The sequence below is a fragment of the Plodia interpunctella genome, chromosome 14, assembly GCF_027563975.2.
Source record: "Plodia interpunctella isolate USDA-ARS_2022_Savannah chromosome 14, ilPloInte3.2, whole genome shotgun sequence".
Classification (NCBI taxonomy): domain Eukaryota; kingdom Metazoa; phylum Arthropoda; class Insecta; order Lepidoptera; family Pyralidae; genus Plodia; species Plodia interpunctella.
This window is the reverse complement of record NC_071307.1, coordinates 3365833-3388361: the sequence shown is the minus strand read 5'-3', so window position 1 is coordinate 3388361 and position 22529 is coordinate 3365833. Positions and strand designations below refer to the sequence as shown.

General features: G+C 33.4%; 2 protein-coding genes across 13 annotated transcripts; both read right to left on the bottom strand.

The window, feature by feature from the left end:
* Nucleotides 1-3428: 3428 nt before the first annotated feature.
* Nucleotides 3429-10423, bottom strand: LOC128675597 (protein insensitive-like). Of its 12 annotated transcripts, XM_064436407.1 has the most exons (18): nt 10194-10423; nt 9624-9734; nt 9121-9254; nt 8919-8984; nt 8618-8736; nt 8365-8508; nt 8104-8273; nt 7533-7598; nt 7130-7362; nt 6869-7042; nt 6603-6690; nt 6205-6326; nt 5959-6135; nt 5630-5784; nt 5474-5553; nt 4882-4968; nt 4307-4510; nt 3429-3891 (listed from the first exon to the last, which is right to left on the bottom strand). In XM_064436407.1, exons 2-7 carry the CDS (start codon nt 9727-9729, stop codon nt 8150-8152), a joined length of 693 nt encoding a protein of 230 aa, XP_064292477.1. In that variant the 5' UTR covers nt 9730-9734; nt 10194-10423; the 3' UTR covers nt 3429-3891; nt 4307-4510; nt 4882-4968; nt 5474-5553; nt 5630-5784; nt 5959-6135; nt 6205-6326; nt 6603-6690; nt 6869-7042; nt 7130-7362; nt 7533-7598; nt 8104-8149. The 12 variants fall into 12 exon arrangements, with proteins under 12 accessions (XP_064292477.1, XP_064292473.1, XP_064292471.1 ...); XM_064436403.1 differs by having other exon boundaries at nt 4307-4968; nt 5959-6147; XM_064436401.1 differs by having other exon boundaries at nt 4307-4968.
* A 5649-nt stretch (nt 10424-16072) lies between these two features.
* Nucleotides 16073-19680, bottom strand: LOC128675577 (uncharacterized). Its single transcript, XM_053755069.2, has 7 exons — nt 19272-19680; nt 18768-18883; nt 18276-18416; nt 17618-18202; nt 17433-17545; nt 17175-17318; nt 16073-16736 (listed from the first exon to the last, which is right to left on the bottom strand). The coding sequence occupies exons 1-7, from the start codon at nt 19675-19677 to the stop codon at nt 16586-16588; spliced, it is 1656 nt and encodes a 551-aa protein (XP_053611044.1). The 5' UTR covers nt 19678-19680; the 3' UTR covers nt 16073-16585.
* Nucleotides 19681-22529: the final 2849 nt, after the last annotated feature.

Below are 22529 nucleotides of genomic sequence, written 5' to 3'. Positions count from 1 at the left end.
AAATTGATAACTATTATATTTATACGAAGACAAGGCTGAATAGCGAAGCGATCTCTTTGGTCATTGGGCTGAATGCATGATGTCAATGCCAGTATGATGGTAAGATATACTTTTTGAAAGATTGAAGTGTTTTTTTTTAATTACTTACTGCCCTAGGGTTTTCTAGCTACATTATTACCCTAGAGCGCTAATTGGTCACTTACAAGCCTCATTTGGGGGTAATAAGGACCTACTTACTTGAGAGATGTAAAAAAATATTAATAAATAATATGAAAAGCATCTACAACTTCACTCGGGATATTCAGAAAACCAAGCGAATACAGAATTCGGAAAAGCACTGGTTTCAATTTGGAAATGTATGAGTTTATATTCTAGAAGGTATTAACGTACTACAGGGACTGGCATTTTTGTGAATATATGTAGATATACAGTTATCTGATTTTAATTCTTATCCTTTTGTTGAATAGTTTGTAATTTTTAATAAGTTTTTTTTATTTTTTCTTTTAGTTACGGTTTAATGTAAAAAAGAAGTTATTATATTAAGATTGTTGTGTACATAAATAAAATGTTGAATTATTATGGCGTGTTGACGTTCTCTATTGTATCCTGATCCAATAGAGGAAAATAACACGAGGCCTATTGTTTCAGAAAGTGGTTAAATCAGGTAAAAAGGTCAGGGCAATATCATAATCTCCTTTATCCCGCCGGCTTATTGGAAATAGGTTCACACAATGGTAACTCATTCATAGAAAAGAAATTTACATTAAATAAAAGGAACAACTTATTAGGGCAATTTTTTATATAATATTTTTTTGTTCCAAGTAGTAATTATATATTTCGAACATTTATTGGAAATATTACTACCTACCTGTTTATGTGTGTTTCGTATTTATTTATATTTGTATTTAGTCAAAAGTAACACAAATTAAGGCCTCTCGGCAATGTCTCATACATTCAATAGGGTGCATTTCAAAAGTACGAATTGAGTACTAGATTATATTACCTTTGTAGTTTTAGGGATTGCAGTCCGGATACCTCGAAATCCGAAGAAGACTGAACAATCCGTATTTTCGAAATTTTATATAATCCGGATCTCAGTATCGGAATCCGGCTTTTTCGATTTTTTTCTTTTCTTGTAAGTTGGAGACAACAATCATCATTATTGCTATCAATAATTATTCTTTGATTATGGCAATTCTTTGATTTTTTTGATGATAACAATTCTTGATTAGTTATTGATAGTTTTCGATTGTTTTAACATTACTCCATCACACTAATGCGCAAAAAAAATTTTGACGATACTTTAAAATTTTATTGCACTTATCATATTGCAAATATTGCATTACAAATTTGACTTATAAAAGTGATTTCATTTCAATTATATGTAATAATTGTGTAAAATGTGCAAACTGTGTAAAATGTGAATTTCAAAACTGTATTGAAAAACAAATACACATTTTAAGTATATATAATTTGAATTATTATTCATGTGATAATTAAGTAACTAGATAACAACATATTTTACCTTGTTTTTTGTTCTATTCAATTTTATCGTAAATTGTTAGTGAATTGTGAATTTTAAATAAAAAAATAATGCTATGTTATTTTTTTTTTATCTATGGCTATGTTCCTTTTAAGATGAAGACTATATAGTTTAAGACTTACTGCTTTAAGTTTGACTAATTATATTTGAAAATTGTTGCCTATAAGTTCTATGAATGTTGATTAAACTTTTATTACAAAGATTTTTTATTCAATAAGATCGCACACATAGTTAAATAACATATTCGAGTTTTTGTGCAACGAAAACATTAATATCCGGATTTAAAAAATCCGTTTCTTGCAATCCCTCCATAGTACAGGTAATACACGCACACGTACCTTTCTTCATCTCGAACCGATAGAATATGTTCACAATAATATATTTTTTTGTGCAACTATTACTTGATCAGGTTTTTGATTATATAATATATAATTTTTTATATAATAATAGGAAAGCCTAAAAATAAACCCTATTTATATAGGCCCAAATATTTTTCAAGCGTTCGAATAGGAAATTGTAATCACAATTTCTTTGATCGTTAGGTAGTGAATTTCTATTATTTAAAAAAAATGTTTCTGGGCAAGAAACTGGTGTTATGTAGATTAATTATATTACTTGTAAGTAGTTCTCTCTTTATTTAGTTGCTTTGTTACTTTTCAGCACTAAGCAACAGAAAAGTTTAAAACATTGCTATTCTTGGTATATGCACATACCAAGAATAGCAATTGAATAGCAATGTTGGTGGTCATTTTGGCCTACCTACAGTGCGACTAGATGTGCCCGCAACTTCGTACACCATCGCTTCCTGAAGGAGCTGGGCTGGCTGGAATGATCAGCGGCTCAGACCCCGCACGCAGAAAGGGCCCAGACAAGAGGCCTAACTGCGGAAAACAGTCCTCGAGGGAAGTAAGAAATAAGCCCGCAACTTCGTTTGCGTGCGATTCGAAGGTTAAAACCCTAAAAAACTTACTAAATCTTTTTGGGACTTTTATAGATTTCTGGGATAGTGTTAATTTGTACCCAATTTTATTAAATTCGATCCAGTAGTTTGTTTTTTGATTATGGGAACCTGACAACTTACCAGGATGAAATGTATCTAAGATACCTAAGTCCGGTATGAAATCAAATAAATCGATACAGTAGTTTGTATTGTAATTATCATACAGGAACCTGAACATTTACCGGGATAAAATGTATCTAAGATGTAAGTCCGTATGTGTGATACCTTCATACAAAATTTCGAGTAAATCGATTCAGTAGTTCGTTTTGTAATTATCCTACGCGAGCCTGACCTTTTATCGGATTAAAGTATATCTAAGATGTTATACCAAATATCAAGTAAATCGGTCGAGTTGTTTTTGTGTGAAAAGCGAACGACAGACAGACAAAAATGTCAAAAATCATAATTTTGGCTTCTATTACTTGTATGAAGAAGTATTTTATTTATTTATATTCAATTTAAATTCATTTATTTTGTGAACATAGATAACACAAGTTGACATGATATTGTGAAAATGTAGGTACACTATGTCCCGCCATTGGGCATTGGTTAAACTGTAACTATTGTATTGTATGTGCCATCTTATCTTGTACTACAGTTACTGCAATAAAGATATTTGAGTTTGAATAAGTACCCAATTTTGGTAATATCTGGCACAACGCAACGGATGAGGCAGCCGCCCTAGTGTTGGAGTTCAAGCACCTAGGTGTATTGGTGCTTTAGTTACGTCGAGGCACGTGAATGACGGGGTAAAAAGTTAAAGCTTTCTCTTTCTGTCAACTAGACATAGGTGATAGATAGTGATAAAACATGCTTAGTAAGCTTCAACTTTTTTGTGAAATAATCAAAATCAAAATCAAAATCAAATCATTTATTCAGAAATTAGGCCTTCACAGGCATTTTTTCACGTCATATTCTAAATTAAATGATGTTTACCAAAGCTACAAACTACTAGCATTTCGGAACGACCACTGCTGAGAAGAAATGCCGAAAGAAACTCATTCAAACAGTGTTGGTCCCTATTATGCCAGAAGGGCTTGCCATTTTTTAAATATAAATTTATGTATAATTTTTTATCAGTAATATAACATGTAAGTACCTACACAATAAAGTACATGGTTAAAAGGTATACTGAAACATATTATGATTGTGATCAAGTGCTGATGAAAGGAAAATATATAGAAAACAGGGTTAATATATATATTGCATTGAATTTAAAAAAATACATTAAAAAGCATTTATTCATTTGATTTTAATAACAGGCACTTTTCCCTAAGTTAATTTTTCAAGGACAGTTTTCTTTCTGGTTGTTCGCTTCGAAACGAATGCACAATAAACTCGATCTTATCTGAAAACAAGAAAAAATGGTCGATTTAAAAATGCTCGAATTGAATTAGTATTATCGTATTTATAGTCTGAGGAAGTAAGGAGTAGGTAATTATTCTATCGTTAACACTCGAAATGAAATACATCAATACATATAATAAAACAGTAAAAAAAGTATTTCTGTACATTGAAGATATTTAAATAAAAAAATTGAGATCGATAGAGAATCAGTAATAGAATAAGAATTAAAAAAAAGTGTGTCTGTTTGTTTGCACACGCTAATCTCTGGATCTACTGGACGGATTTGAATGAAACTTTTTTGTTGTAAAGCTATAAAGCCTGGTCAACATATAGGGTATATTTTGTTTTGGAAACTGGAACAGCTCGAGCAGTACCTATAAAGACCAACTAAACTGTAGGAAATATAGAAAAGTCACCTTAACAAAAATTGTTCGCCCTGATGAGCATTTTCTGATGACGTACACCTGATGATGAACTCCAACAGCCACCAACTATACTATAACAGATATGACAAAAGCGCCTTAACAAAAGTTGGTCAGTCTGATGAGCATTTTCTGATGACGTATAAAAATCGAGGATATGGAACACCTGATGATGAACTCCAACAGCCACCAGCTACACTATAACAGATATGACAAAAGCGCCTTAACAAAAGTTGGTCAGTCTGATGAGCATTTTCTGTTGATGTATAAAAATCTAAGATCTGGAACACCTGAAGAAGAGTCATACTAGTTCAGTTAAACTATATAGAAAATATACTTTTTCATTCTGATTAGCATCTTCTGTTGCAGAATTAGTGGTAGCCTTAACTAGATTTATATCTAGGAATTTAAAATCAATTTAAAAAAAAAATAAACAAAAGTTCAAATGTAATTAGGCAGACCTACTGCCTAATTACATTTGAACTTTTGTTTTTTATTATAATTACTACTATACAGATATTAAAAATACTTAGTACAAGATCTAAAGAATATTTAGCTAGGTACTTAACAATGCATTAATTAGCTCGTATGGGAAATCAGCCTGCTGCCTCAACCTCAAGTCCTCACTGGTCTTCACTCCCGCCAGCGGAACCAACCTGTGACAATAACTTTATTAACTTTTTAACCTAGGACCCACAGATATAAGAACATTATGTAATGTTCTTATGCCTTAGCTTTTATTAACTTTTATTGTCCTAAGACTGACTCAAAAGAATAAATAAAATGCAAATTTAGTAAGTATGTAGGTATGTAATTCATAAGTATTTTTGAGTACGATTATTGGTGTTTCGGAATATTACAAAATAATAATTCACATTGAAAATAATCGTTATTTGATATCTCAGCTTAATATATATATAATATATAGATATGTTTCTAGAGTCCAACGAATGCTTTTCAGTAACAGAGACGGAAATTTGGCATGTCCCAATCCTATTGGTACCAAAATATACAATCCCATTTGTCAAAACAATATTATTCGATTTAGATTATTGTGAATCAGATTTATCTTCTGTGGTTTAATGATTCTTATTGCATATTGTTTTAGCTTGTTAGTCTATAGTTTTCCAAATAATATAAACGAAAATAGAACAAGCATACCTATAACATCTTAGCATATTATCATTATAGATAGTGTTTAAGTTTCTGCTTTTTAAAACTGACTTTCTGACTTCCGGTTTCTGTAACAGTATAATAAATTTAAATTAATAAACGTTATTCATTTTAGGATACAATACAGAAAAATATAGGTAATACCTATTGGAAAAATATACGTCATGTCGTGCGGCTGTGTCATCCACTTCCATATCGTACTGAGCATGTTTGGTACTTGAGTAGTGTAAAACCCAGAGTACCTATCTCTCATAGTCATAGGTCTTCATTTGCCGGTTCCAAATAAATAACATTTTAACCTATGGAAAATAAATAAAAATGCAAATATAAGGATTTTTTGAATTCGATTATTGTTAATTTTTTCGGAATATTACAAAATAATAATTGACAATGAAAATAATTGTTATATGATATCTCCATTAAATAAATACTTAATTTTTAAACGAGTAATAGTTTCCATAAAATAAACTAACCGATTTGCCGCAACGCAACATTTCGATACCACGGTGAGCACAATGTCTTCAACAAACCGGGCATTTAGCTTCTTCTTAGCTCTCCTGGACGGGAACGCTGGAGCAGGCTTTCCCGTCAATGAATATGTTGCAACAACGCTTCAAATTATTTTTAGAACTTTATCTAAACCTACAATGCTGTAATAAAAACTGCTTTATTATATTTTTCTCTGAACCTTTTTCAAACTTAAATGTACCATTATTTACCTTTATGAAAACACTGCCATCAGCTTTCTTGTGGCGCTAGTGTATGTTTCTGGTGTCCAACATTAGTCCAACGGATGCTCTTGAGTAACCGAGACCTTGGCATATCCCCATCTCGTTGGTACCTAGAATATACAATCGCATTTGTCAAAACAATATTATTCGACTTAGATTATTGTGAATCAGATTCATCTTCAGATACAATTGGTTCCGATCGAATAAGTCAACGCCTCGGGTACGCCTCCGGCATTATTAGGTTGACGAATAGAATGAGTGATTGTCTCAACTAGATTTGTATTTTCCAAAATTTAGGTTTGTCTAATTACATTAAAATTTTTGTTTTGTATTGTAATTATTACTATATACATAGTACAAAATTTAAAGAAAATTTAGCTACTTACCAATGCATTAGCTCGTGTGGGAAATCTGCCTACTGGCTCAACCTCAAGTCCTCAACCGATCTTCACTGCCGCCACTTTTAACCTAGGACTTATATAATTTAAATATAAATAAAATAAAAAGGTAGTAAGCATTTTTTAAATTTCATTATTCCAAAGTGTTTCGGAATACCTATCACACAATAATAATTAACAATGAAAATTGTGTTATTTGATATCTATGCATAAATTAATACTTAAATATTTTACTGTCTACTACTGTTTCTCACCAAATTTCCGCGACGCGAATTTTGGTTCTTCAGGATGTAAGGTACACTATAGTTTTGTCAGTTTCTGTCGTCGGAAGATGCCTCTATTCTCGCGAATTTTTCGTTTGATCTTTTTATTTTGTCGTGTGCGATGCATTTTACTCTCATCTGCACGTTTTGTTTGTGAAAATAGTACTGTAAAAATAAAAGTATAAACATAACAAATAAATGCCTATTGTTCATACCTAATAAAATATAAATATTTAAAAATAATAAACTTACCGGGCAAGATTTGCCGCAACGCCACATTTCGACACCACGGCGTGCACAACGTCTTCAACGAACTGGGCATTATTAGTTTCTTCTTGTAACAAAACTTAAAGGTACTATTATTTAACTTCATGAAAACACTGTCATCAACAGCTTTCTTGTGGCTTCTTGTGTCTTTCTGAAGTCCAACGAATACTCTTCAGGAAGCGAAATGGAACCTTTGCATGTCCCAATCCTATTGGTACCTAAAATATGCAATCGTATTTGTCAAAATATTATTCGACTTGGATACTTATGAATCATATTCATCTGATACAAGTGGTTTAATGTTTCTTATTGTTATACTGTTTAGCTTGTTAGTCTTAGCTTTCCAAATAATATAAAAGAACATATAACAAGCATATAATAATCTTACCAGATTATCATTATCCATAATGTTCACGTTTCTACTTTTTAACATTGTCTTTCTGACTTTCGGTTTCTGTAAAAATATAATAATATAAATTAATTAAAATATTTTAGGAATCTAATAGAGAAAAATATAATACCTAAAATTACAAATATACGTTATTTTAGTTCTGATTAAATTTCAAATTTCGTATCGAAGTGTCTTGTTTCTAACGGGTTGGCTCACGGTAGCGGTGCCTAGCTCAATCATTCGTAGCAAATATAATCCTATCGTGGCTGTTTCATCGATTTCCATATCTAACTTATCACTTCGCGGTTCTAAAAAAAAGATTAAGAGCATTCTTAATAATTAGACTCTATTGCTGTATATTTTAATGTTTGGTACTTGAGTTGTGTCAGTCTCTCTCTCATAGGACATTCATTTGTCGGTTCCGAATAAACAACTTTTTAACCTAGGACCTCCATACTAAAAAAATGCAAATGCAGTATTTTTTTAGTTCTACTATTATTGAGTGTTTTGGGAATAATAATAATTGACAATGAAAATATTCGTTATTCAATATCTCCACTTAACATACTTAAATTTCCGCGGCGCGACGACGTTCTTCAGTTGCGGACTCCAGTTTAATTAGATTCTGACGTAGATCGCGGTGCCCTATTCTCGAGATTTTTTCGACTGTTAGTCTGCTTCTTTAGACGAGAGCGAAGCATTTTGCTCTCATCTGCACATTTTGTTGTGATGCTAGTGCTGGAAAAATATAAAACAAAGTAAAATAAAAACCATAAGAAATAAAGATCAATAAAAAATATATTTTTTCGTTTCTACAATACAAACTAACCGCACAAGATTTGCCGCAACGCCACATTTCGACACCACGGTATGCACAATGTCATCCACAAGCTGTGCATTTAGTTTCTCCTTAGCTGGCTTGTACTGGAAGGCTGGAGAAGCCTTACCCGTCAAAGAATGGGTTGCCAGCACGCTATGAAAAAAAAACGCATTTAAAGCACAACGGTTCAAATTATTTTCAGAACTTTACAAAGCCTATTTGCATTTTTTATTACAGCTGTAATTATTACTCTATCATTTACCTTCGTGGAAACACTGCCATCAATAGCTTTCGTGTGGCGCTCGTATATGTTTTTGGAGTCCAACGAATGCTGTTCAGTAATTGGGATGGAACTTTGGCATGTCCCAATCCTATTGGTACCTAAAATATACAAAAGCATTTGTCAAAACAATATCATTCGACTTGGATTCTTGCTTCTGTGAATCATATTAATTTTTTGATATAAGTGGTTTAATGTTTCTTATTGTTATACTGTTTTAGCTTGTCAGTCTTAGCTTTCCAAATAATATATAAGAATATATAACAAGCATATAACATCTTACCAGATTATCGTTAGCCACACAGTTCACGTTTCTGTTTTTTAAAATTGTCTTCTTAACTTTCGGTGTCTGCAAAAATAAAATAATTTAAATTAATTAAAAAGTTCATTTCAGGAATCTACCTAATAGAGAAAAACAGAATACCTAATAATTACAAATATACGTTATCTTAGATATTTTCTGATTAAATTTAAAAAATACTTACGGAACTCGCGACAGGACCGGGCTGGCTCACGGCAGCGGTGCTTTCGACGTTGGCTGGCTCGAACATTCTTAGCAAATACAATGCTACCGTGGCTGTGTCATCCATGTCCATACCGTTCTCAATTAGCGGCAATTCTAAAAAAATGTTTGATATTTTGAGCATTCTTGCTACCTCATTTCTGTGTAAAACCATGTCTCTCTAAAAAAAATACTATTAAAAAGTACATGCTACGAAAACACGAAAAGTATTTGAATACAGATTTGGCTGTGATTTTCAGCCAGTTGCGTGACTTCACCATCTAGTTGTCAAGGTCTATTTCGTAAACTGCAGGTATCTCGTACGACATACCATATATGTACGAGTATATAAGTGATCCTTTTCTCGGGCAGAAACCACACCTAACCAACATTAGCACACAACACACATGTACAAAATATCACGTTCACGTTCATATCGTATAAAATTACCTGATATTATAGGGTAGATTAATAAAATGGACCTACCTTGAGCCCTGTGTGGGGCTTGGTCGTGCAGCTGGAGAAGTGCCAACGCAGCGTCCATCTCCCGAGCGGTGGTGGCGCGCCCAGACAGTTTACAAGCGGAGATCATATTTTCTGACAAATAAGATAAACTAAGAATTGACAGTCTCGTGGATAAAACCGGTCAAATGAAATTACTTAAAGCAGAATTTCTGCACAGAATCAATTCTTTATATTTTTGTGAAATGTTGAATAATTTATATAAATAAATTGTTCAAATCAGATATAAATCTGGGGGGCTACTATGAAACATACACATACACACGTAGCACGCCAAACGCCATTGCGTTAACGTAGTTTGTTTTTTTATACGATGCATACACGATATACGGACGTTAGTAACGTGCTACGTGTTTGTATGTTTCTTAGGCCTTCTGTTCACTAAATCACCCTATCCTTATAATACACATACACCTGTCTAAAAAAGATAGCATTAAAATTACAAGGATAACCTGTTAAAGTTAGCTTTTCGTGAAAATTATTGGTGAAAGAGCTATAGTTGAAATAAATGCTATAAGGTTACTTAGTACTCACCGGTAAGATATAGATTGATCTGTTCAAGCACTTTTAGTCGAAATGTGTGGAATTATAATTCACACACAGCACAAATAGATTTAGAAAAATAAACGTAAATTCGAAATAAAAATTATTAAAACGTGTCCAAAATGATAAAAATAAGAGAATATGTAAGTAACACTTAAACACACGCACAAGTAATAATTAATTCGTGATATTCAGAAAACCAAGCGACTACCCGCAACGGAATTCGGAAAAGCACTGATTTCAAATTTGAAATGCACGACTTTATATTCTGTCCTGTCCTGATACAATAGAAGAAAATACCACGAGGCCTATTGTTTCAGAAAGTGGTAAAATCAGGTAAAAAGTTCAGGGCAATATCATAATCTCCTTTATCCCACCGGCTTATTGGAAATAGGTTCACATAATGGTAATTCATTCATAGAAAAGAAACAATAGTATCTCCGAGCATGAAATAAAAGGAACAATATACTTATTAGGGCAATTTTTTGTACCAAGTTGTTATTATATGTTTGGAACATGTATATATATTTAGTTTCGTATTTAGCCAAAAGTGACACAAAATAAGGCAGTAATGTCTCATATATTCAATGGGTACAGATAAGTAATAAAATAAATAAATATATTAGGACAAAACACAAAGATTAATCTAGCCCCAAAGTAAGTTCTAGACTTGTGTTACGGGGTACTAACTCAACGATACTATATTTTATAACATACAATACATATATAGATAAACGTCCAATACCCGGGTCAATCAGAAAAAGATCATTATCCATCATGACCCGACTGGGGATCGAACACGGGACCTCTTGATTCAGAGGCATGCACTTGACCACTGCGGTCCTCATTTATTAAGATTGTTGTGTAGTTTAAAAAAAAACAAACTACAGACTGAGCACTAGATTATTACCTTTGTAGGTTTAGGTATAGAATATGTACCTACATACGAGTATGTTCACAATAATATATTTTTTGTGCAACTATAACTTGATCATTGATTTTATTATTTTATATATTTTTATATAAAAAAGGAAAGCCTAAAAGTAAACCATATTTATATAGGCCCAAAGCATTGATTAAATGATAATTGCTCAAGCGTTCAAATAGGAAACACTTACAATCACAATTTTTGTGATCGTTAGGTAATGAAACTCAAAATTACCATATCATAATGAAAGTATAGAAAATCGGTATCAATACAATATTAATCTAGCCCCAACTTAATTATTTTATATAATAAACTTTCAATTATTTTAATAAATAAAATGACAATAGACAAAAGCACCTGAGGCCCGGTGTCTTAAGTCGATTTTATATTTTATTATTCAAAAGATTCGTATATTTCTTTGTCAAATTTCATCAAAATCTGCGTAATAGTTTTTAAGTTTATTCATTACAATTACAAATCCTTTTCTTTGTTAATGCCACGTTATCGTTCGCCATAACGATGATTTTGCCAACGTCCAGGTTAATAGGGCATATACGCAAAGCTCAGCGCAGATGGCGCTCCTAGTACAACTAAGGTACCTACACAAACATTGCCAATGGAGGCAAAAACCGCCAATTTTCAATATTGTTGCAAATATACGACCAAAAATACCTTCTACGCATTCGTGATGCGAGTTTAAAGGAAAAAGGAAGGATAATAAACACAATACCTATATTATAATCTTTGAACACTATTGATATCACATTGCACTATTTGTGGGATTGGGATATGTATATTATTTTCGACCACCACTTCTTCAACATAATCAATTAACTACTTCCACCCAAAAACTCTTCAAATCAAAAATATATAAACACAAAATACCGTCTATAGGTTTAACTTCATATACCTATAACGACGACACATATTTGATTTTTAGCTTCATGTTTAGGAGCTCTTTGTCGCCTTTGAGTACACTTTTAAGACTGCAGTTTTAGACCATGAGAAAACTGGAGGGCGGTTAGCTCCTGTCCTGAAAATAATAACACTATTTTAGGTTATGTTCTGCATTATTTGGTCAACTGTGGTTATAAACTGATATAAACTTGATTTTGACTGCAGATCTTACCTGTATGAAGTCCATATTTTAATAGGTAAGTCTTGTGAAGTGTGAAGTGTTCCGAGCTTTTTTTGGCTCGAACATTTTACAGCGTTAGGCGTATCCCATAGTTTTTGAAGTTTTTTATCTTATGGAAAACGATTTTTCCCAATATTTCGGCACCCGAATTTGTTACATTGTTGTATATTTTCACAAACGAATGCTTATATAATGTTTTCATTTACTTAAAGGATTAATAAAGTACTCTAAAATTAACGTTTTAATCGACATAGCAAAAGGCGGCAAAGCTTTTGTGTATACCTAACATACAGAGCTGTACTCTGGCGGGATAAATGTGTAGTAATACGCCCTATTAACACATAATATGTTTTGTCACTGTATTAAACTAATAGTAGATTAGTAGCCAAGGGCTGTAAAAGGCATCCATTGCAACCGAGATATTCAAATATATATATAGTTCGAGGGTGCAATTGAGGCTTACACCCGTGCTAACTACTCTGCTTCAGGTACATCTCGATTGCAAGTAAGTAAGTAGAAAAACACGTAATTATAAAAAAATCACAAAAACAAACAATATTTAAAGTAAAAGTTTTCTATTCCCGCCTTATTTCATTAAAAAGAACCAAGTAAAAACCTTTTTTTTTTCAAGAACGAAATTGAGCCGTTCGATACCTATATAAAATTGATAACTATTATATTTATACGAAGACAAGGCTGAATAGCGAAGCGATCTCTTTGGTCATTGGGCTGAATGCATGATGTCAATGCCAGTATGATGGTAAGATATACTTTTTGAAAGATTGAAGTGTTTTTTTTTAAATTACTTACTGCCCTAGGGTTTTCTAGCTACATTATTACCCTAGAGCGCTAATTGGTCACTTACAAGCCTCATTTGGGGGTAATAAGGACCTACTTACTTGAGAGATGTAAAAAAATATTAATAAATAATATGAAAAGCATCTACAACTTCACTCGGGATATTCAGAAAACCAAGCGAATACAGAATTCGGAAAAGCACTGGTTTCAATTTGGAAATGTATGAGTTTATATTCTAGAAGGTATTAACGTACTACAGGGACTGGCATTTTTGTGAATATATGTAGATATACAGTTATCTGATTTTAATTCTTATCCTTTTGTTGAATAGTTTGTAATTTTTAATAAGTTTTTTTTATTTTTTCTTTTAGTTACGGTTTAATGTAAAAAAGAAGTTATTATATTAAGATTGTTGTGTACATAAATAAAATGTTGAATTATTATGGAGTGTTGACGTTCTCTATTGTATCCTGATCCAATAGAGGAAAATAACACGAGGCCTATTGTTTCAGAAAGTGGTTAAATCAGGTAAAAAGGTCAGGGCAATATCATAATCTCCTTTATCCCGCCGGCTTATAGGAAAAAGGTTCACACATTGATTCTGAGAAAAGAAACAATAGTATCTCCGAGCTTTACATGAAATAAAATGAACAATACTTATGCTTATTAGGGCAATTTGGCACAAATAGTTATTATATATTTCGAACATTTACTGGAAATATTACTACCTACCTGTTTATGTGAGTTTCTTATTTATTTATATTTGTAGGTATTTACTCAAAAGTAAAACAAAATAAGCCAGTAATGTCTCATACATTAAATAGGGTAGAAAAAAAAACTCGAAGTAATAATTGAGTACTATATAGTATTTGTACCTTTGTAGTTTTGACTTTTTACTTGATTTCTTTTTTAAATGTAGGTACCTACTGGTAATACACGCACGTCACGCACACGTACCTCCCTTTATCTCGAACGTATAGAATATGTATGAGTATGTTCACAATAATATTTTTTGTGCATCTATAACTTGACCAATATTTTTATTATATACTAGCTTTGGCTCGCGGCTTTGCACGCGTGTACCGTTATGTTATGTGCGCAGTTCTTAAATGGAATCGAAGTAAAATTTCAGATTTTCTTTTATCCCGTATTTTAGGACTGGTCAAGTTTATTTATTACTATGATTCAAATTCGTATTTTTGACATTTTGTCATCTTTAGTTCAATTTCCCATTTACCGCTACAATATCCGCTTCGTGTCTCGTTCCGAAACTTATCCTGTCCCGATTCCTACAAATTGTCCTATATATTTTTCCGCAAAGTGCCCCATCCCATTTCCCGCTACGTATCCAATATAAATAGGTCGCCAATATAAAAAGACCTGAAGGTCACCCTGGGGACAGCATCAGGTGTTCTAGATTTTCGATTTTTATACCTCAATAGAAAATGCTCATCAGACTGGCCAATTTTTGTTAAGTGGTCGTTTCTATATTTCCTATAGTTTAGCTGGACTATCATAGGACTGCATCAGGTGTTCTAGATCTTCGATCTTTATACCTCTACAGAACATGCTAATCAGACTGAACATTTTTTGTTAAGTCGTAATTTCTATATTTCCTATAGTTTAACTGGACCATCTTGGGTCTAAATCAGGTGTTCCAGCATCTTCGATTTTTATATCTCAACAGAAAATGCTCATCAGGCTGAACAACTTTTGTTATGGTGTCGTTTTTATATTTCCTATAGTTTAGCTTGGCCATCGTAGTTCTCCATCAGGTGTTCCAGTTATCAAAATCATTTATTCCCTATATGTTGCCAAGGCTTAAAAGCTATATAATAAAAAAAGTTTCATTCGAATCCGTCCAGTAGTTCCGGAGATTAGCGGTACAAACAGACATACAGACAGACTGATTTTTTTTAGATTCTTACTTACTATACTATCACTACTTATTATACTATCACTGTATCGCCTAATTTTGTAAATATATTAAGTGTACAGAACTTTTTTTTCTACTGTTTTATTATTTGTATTGATTATTATTTTGTGTAAAAAAGGAACGCCTAAAAATAAACTTCACTTAAATAGGCCCATACCACAGATTAAATAATACTTGCTTACTATATCATGACAGATAGAAAATCAGTGTCAATATACCTACCTAGTCAGTTTGTATTATTTTAATAAATTAAATGTTTCTGGGCACGAGAGTGATGCTATGTAAATTAATTATATAACTTGTATGTAATGTAGTTATTTGTTACATTTTTTGCACTAAACAATAGACAAAAGTAAAGTTAAATATAATTCTTAGCATATGCATATGGGTGGTCATTTGGCGAACCTACTTATGTAGGTACGAGTAAATTTCTATTGATTTCTATACAACATTAGGTTCCATGTGGTAAAACTAAAAGGTAACTACAAAACGTAAAAGAAAATTTATAGTTCAATATATAAAGTATTTCTGTCTAGGGGCCCGTCCCTGCTTCGCTCGTGTAAAACCATAGTAAAAATGTTATTCCTGAAGGTTTCGTCTATTTCTGTGCCAAATTTTTTTTTTTACGGGCCAGTACTTTTTAAGATTATTCATTACAAACAAAAATACAAATCTTTTTTATTTATAATATTGGTATGGATATGGAATTAGTAGTAATAGTATGGATAATTAAAGTATTAAAAAGTGATTGAGATTTTTCACTTTTATATTATAAAACAAAGTCCTCTACCGCGTCTGTCTGTCTGTTCGCGATAAACGCAAAAACTAATGCACGGATTTTCATGTGGTTATCACCAATAGAGAGTGTGATTCCTGAGGAAGGTTTAGGTGCATAATTTATTAGTTTTTACCCGAGCAAAGCCGAGACGGGCCGCTAGTCGATGATGAGAGTGCGCATAATATATTATTCTACTATTTCATTGAAAGAAAAAATTGCAAATGATAAGCTCATGAGCTTAAACATGCATGTTTTAGGATTTTCCATTTAATGAAAACAAATTAAAAAGAAATCAGAATATGTCAAAATTTATTAATCATCATAATACATGAACAATCATATACAAATACAATTTATTTATCAAACATTATAAAATGATTTAACTTAAATGATATATTGGAGCGAGCGCAAACACTCTTCATGACATGATAACAGCTTGAACCAGCTCAAATTCAGGAATGTTAAATAGAGACATTATTTTTCACGTTTATTCGTACGTAAGATTTTGTTAAAATTATAACTTAGTTACCTACTTTGATCAACAATACCAAGGGTTGATCGAACCTTGGATGATTTGTTATTTTCTTTTTTTTCTTTAATCTTGATTACATCCATGGTATTTATGTAGATTGTAAATTCATCAGACTTCAGTGAACAAAGGTTTAATAAGGAGTAGGAGCACAGGTATAATAAGGAGTAGGTACTACAAAAATTTCCAAAAAAAGGTAATGCCTGCAAAATTCAACGTTTCGATGAATTGTATAAAGTCTAATTTTGTTGGACACGGTTCGGTTTCGCTTTCCATTTATCTAGCAACCACCGACGATTCGTCAGAAGAAGTTCCTATTGGAGGCACGTTCTCGTCGTTCTGATTGGCTGCTGAGCGTGCTAGTTTGTACTGCTGGCGGTTGCGGTACAGCTTGGCTTCGTCTGTACATTTTATGGTTATGCTGTTCCTGCAACGAATACGAAGAGCAATAATTTATTTGAAGCAGAGAACAGTACAATAATAAGTATAACAATGTACCTAACTACATTCAAATTGTAACTATGTGTAAATATATAGAAATTAGAGTATTTCAATTTATTATTAATTTAATATTAATCAATATATTAGTTAACATGTCAATATCACATAACTACTAAGATATGAAGATATGAGGTCTTGCTTCGCTGATTTGATACTAAGATTCAATGCTGTATCTGCATTTGTGGCTCAACATGACTCAGTCTGCCCTTGGGTTTTGGAAACTCTAGTGACAGGGTGTTATTTCTTTTCCAAACAGAATTTGGCCAAAGTGCCAACTATATTCAGATTCCACGCAAAATACCATAATCAGTAAGAAAATAATAAGAAAATTTTATTTTTTACAACTTTCTGTAATTCCACTTACCTAACAAGTCTTTTGTCGACTCCACATTTTTGTGACACCGTGTTCACAATATCTTCGACCAGCTTTGGGTCCAAGCATTTCTTAGGTGGTTTGTCCTGAAACGCTGGCGATTGCTTGCCTGTTAGCGAATGCGTGGCCAAGGTTCTGTAATAAATTAATCAGTAAACTGTACATTTCATTCGACTCTTATAATTTATTCACAATTGCAAATAATTTATCTAAATTAATTAATATTAGTTAAAGTTTCTTAGAATTAACCTGCGTGGAAAAATAGCCTGTAAAAGTTGTCTTGTCGCTGAAGTGTAGGAGTTCCAATCGATTTCATTCAATAGCCTAGCTGGAACGACGGCATGTCCATTTCCAATAGGAATCTAGAATTAAATAAATAATTATACATACTTATATTAGTAGGATTCAACATTTTCAGAAATAAATCTACTTACCATATCACTAACTATGGGCATTTGTTCAACATTATTTGTAGTCTGTGCTGATACCCTGCGCACGCGCACTTCTCTAGATACAGGATTTTTGTCTTCATTCGTGTATACGGTTACACTTTGATGTTCTCTGGGTACATTTTGATTAACTAACCCTTCGACCTCAACTTCGATTGCTGGAGTTAGATCTTTCAGTATTTGATCAATCGACATATTTTCAACAGCTTTCACGATTTCATTTTCATTTGTATGAGCGTGTAACGGTGCTATAATTCTACGATCTATGAAATTGCAATCTGCTACTTTGTGCAGCTCCAAGCGTGCGGTGAGAGCAAGGAAATGGCTGTACATCTGTTTAAGTTTTTTCTCCATAAATATTGCTTCTGTATTATCAGTTTGCGTCGCTTGGTCAAACAATAATTTCGGCCGTTCCTCTCGCATGGGTGGCAAAGGTGTACTACTCATCATGGGCCTCTCCGAATGTTGCATGGACATACTGCTGTGGCCATTTTTCAAAACATCCATACGACGAATGAGAGGAGGTATTGGTGTAGGTTTATTGTAATAAGTATTAATAACGCGACCAGCCTGAAAATAAAAATAAAATATTACTAATTTGAAAACTTATGCAAAATCATGTTTTCCAAAAAAATTGATATACCATTATATCTTCATTGTCACTTTGGCTGTCTTCAGAATCGGCGGTCGCGAGCACCACTGGCGGCTGGGGGGTGGCAGCTCGCGGGTTTACTATGCTGTGGGTTGAGTTCAAGCTTAACCCACCCAAACCACCACTCATGTACTGTAAATGCAAGTCGCGATTACATGATTTATTTTATTTATTCATTTGAGTAAGTATACCTATAAGGTACCTTTCGTACTTAAGTAACTTCTAGGTTAGTACATACATAGTATACGAATGATTAACATTTTTATAAAATCTTAGTAGGTAGGTAAAAATTATGTGAACAGCGAATAACTAGTGCATTCCTGATTAAATATAAATTTCTAGAAATATTTTTAAGTTTCATTCCCAAATGAAAAAATATAAATTTAATTTTCGGAATTAAAATAATGTGTGAATATAGTGCTACCTGCAAGCGAAAAACAGTGTTTCGCTATTTTTTCGAAATAAAAATAAAAATCCAGTTACCATTGAATCAGGTTGCATGCCCTTGATGGTCTGCATGCACATGTTGAGGACACTCTTCATCTGACCGTCCTGCCGCTCCAGGAGCTGTTTGTGCGACTTCACATGGTGTTTGTTGTCTGTGATAAGCAGGAAATATAGGTATTCAGGAAATAAATTTCCACATAACAGTAGGTACCCACATGAGTATTTAATTCGACTGTGAGAAGCAGTTCCCTAACGATTCAATAGAGGATTCCTATTGGTAATCCTGTGACAATCAGAACACGGTGGACAATCATTCACTTTTTATTTTTAAATACTAATTCAGGACGCATTTACATTTCGAAATCAAAAAGAAATCACTGACTTGAGCACTTTTACCTTTACTTCTAAGGGAATTAACGTCTGTTATTACTTACAACAACCGATTTTTTCAATAAGTTACTAACATAGTTGTAAGAACATTGACATTTTCTGTGGATTCTGTGTGAAATAAAGAATGTATTTATTATTAAAATATCTTACCTGAGATAGTTAGGATCCGACCGCGCCTGGCAGTGCTTTCATGCCGCATTCGAAGTAAAATCACTCTTCCAGGACTCAGTTCATTTGAATTGTACACCACCGGATCTAAGTTCACAACACCATAAGTAGGGAATGCATTGTTTTCATCCACCCATTCGACAAGTACCCACAGATGGGACATTTTTATATAACTATATGTTATTTTAAATCGAATAGTTATGTAACTATTCTCGTCAATTCTCGCAGAACAACTGCACAAACCGTTACTGCAAACGCAGGTAATAAAATATTGAATGAACCACCCCAAGTACGGAGAATCGCAAAAAATGCAGGGTAAGATTACTTTCCTATTGCCTATTGTCATTTGTGTGAAAGAAACTATACTTAGTTGTTTTAAATCCCGCATGGTAGGCACAATATACTTTATTGCTTACTTAGAAATATTTTACTATCTAACTCAAGGTTGAACCTTGGGATAATTATGAGTCTTTAGAACCATGCTTTAGAATAGGTATGTTATCTCATTTAGATGCTGGCGAATCTTACTGGTTTACAATGCTTTAAAAGAAAAACAAAACAACATAAATCTTTTGAAATAATACTATATTGGAAGCATTGTGTAGCTTAGGCTTTAACTTATTTTGCAAAAATGTACAATTATGTTCTTTTCATAGCGAAATGTCATGTCATGTAGGTACATGACATACATTTCTGAGTAGGTACTCAGAATCAGAATACAAAAGTGATGTAGAATAAACGGGTGAAGTAATTATCGTCCAACTTAAAAATAAACTAATTTTCTTATTGCAGGTAGGTACGTTAGCTAGAAGGGTCGACGATGTAAAGGAAATTACTGGTAACGATAAAACCTTTAGGCTTAGTTAAAGTTTTTCAGAAGACGATCTTCTTTTGGTATCATCTGCTACCGCAGTTTGGCAATCATTATGGCATTTTCCACCTTCGATACAGTTGCTCTAAAAGATCGAGTGTTTCTCTGGAACTATTGGTGCAGATGTTTCAACCATTATATTCTTCTCCGTACACTTCTCTTGCCACGGATTTTCCTTTCATAATCAGGTGAACCAGCTCATACTTGGGACTTCTCATTATATGACCGGGTAATTCAAGCTTCATTATGTTTTCTGATGGTAGGACTTCAAGCGGTTTACCCATTAGCTGAAGTACCGTCTCGTTCGTCATTTTGTCTCACCAAGGTATACAAAACATTCTCCTGTACAGAGAAGGTTAGCGTGGACGGCAGGCGGTATAATCATTAATGGAAGTTAATGATGATGATTAAGGAAAGTTAATGATGGTGGTATGCATGTTAGACACGGATGTAAAGAAGTTGCATTTTTTTGCAAAAAGACTAAAAAATAAATTATATAGGGGTAACTTCTGTCTTTCCCACTAGTCCCATTATGTTGTCCCATAACGGGTAGGCGTAAGATGAAATAATTTATTGCGTAAAATTGTGGTACTTATACATGTTACGCCTAAACCCGAAGTGCGGCTAGATCTAGGTTTAGCCGGCTAGACCTAGGTGCAGCTACTCGCAGATAATCGCCTAAGTATATTGGGCTAGACCTTATAGTTTAGCCACTATCATTGTAGCTAGACCTAGGTGCAGCCGATCTCAGATGGTTGCACCTAGATATAACCTGCTTATCTTGGGCTAGACCTAGGTTTAACCGTTATCATCCCGATTCTTTCCCGATTAGACCTATTGCACCCAGTCTCTGATGGTTATATATCTAGATGTAGGCAGGTTTAGGTTTAAATTTATTATTCCAGCTAGACCTAGATTTTAAAATTTGCAGTCATGTAGCTACTTATATTTTACCTCTAAATGAACTACAGTTCCGTAGGTACCTTTGAATCCTGGGATAGAATGACTTCGTAGTCCGTCTGTTAAAACCCTTTTCTCAGGAACAGGTAAAGAAGTATCGCTTTTAACGGTGTACCAGTGTTTAATTTCCGAAATAAAGGAAAGAAACCCATCTATGCCATAACCCAATATAGGCTTGACCTATGACAAGGGAGATACCCCGCAGCGTCTACCAACCCGTTGTCGGAGCACCTTTCATCTGGATGTAGTTTACTTTGGTCGACATGAAAGTCTCCGGACACAAGTTGGCCGAAGCAAAGAAAGGGGTCTGACATAGGCAGCAAATGTGGTGCCTATCTCCAAACCATGGCTTTACTTACTGTCATGCCATGCGTGTCCTACCCCCTGCACACTGAAGGATCTATATGACGTATTGGTCCTTCGACAGTCTAAGGAAGATTCATCAAACGCGCGGGGCTCCTTTCTAAATCTATGCATCAAATCATAGATTTCGAAAGGGCCCCCCCGCGCAGGTCCACATCCAATCATATCAATGAATAGGGAGTATTACTGCACATTTATCCCGCCAGAGTACACTGCACTGTATGTTAGGTAGATACACAAAAACTTTGCCGCCTTTTGCTATGTCGATTAAAACGTTTATTTTAAAATACTTTATTAATCCTTTCATTATGTAAGCATTCGTTTGTGAAAATATACATATATAACAATGTAGCATATTCGGGTGCCAAAATATTGGGAATCGTTCACACGTGAAGACTTATTAAAATATGGACTTCAATCAAGTTCATATCAGTTTATGACCACAGCTTACCAAATAATGCAGAACATAACCTAAAATATTGTTATTATTTTCAGGATAATCCACTAAATCCTTCCTTTTTTCTTTAAACCCGCACCACGATTACGTAGAAAGTATTTTTGGTCGTAAATCTGCAATACAATATTGAAAATTGGCGCTTTTTGTCTCCATTGGCAATGTTTGTGTACCTTAGTTGTACCAGTAGCGTCATCTGGGCTGAGCTTTGCGTAATATGCTCTATTGGCAACCATAATATATTCTATGTTGGCAACCAACACCAATGTTTTTTTTCTTGTTTGTAGACCTATGTCATAGACAGAAAAAAACTATTGTATATTATGTACCTATGTATGACATAGATTTGCACCTATATAAAAACAGTGGGATTTTGTAAAAATACTTTGTACGGAGTACCTACCAATTCCATCGTATGCTCATCGATCTAATTATGTACCAAACTAAATTACATAAGAGATAGCTATCGGCGTGATAGCTGTTTAGCTGTAATATTGGTTGAGCAAAAAATTAGATGTTATCGACCATAATTACTATAGCATAGAACATAACCTCTCATGGTTGTCAAAGTGACAGTTGACTTGACATTTCG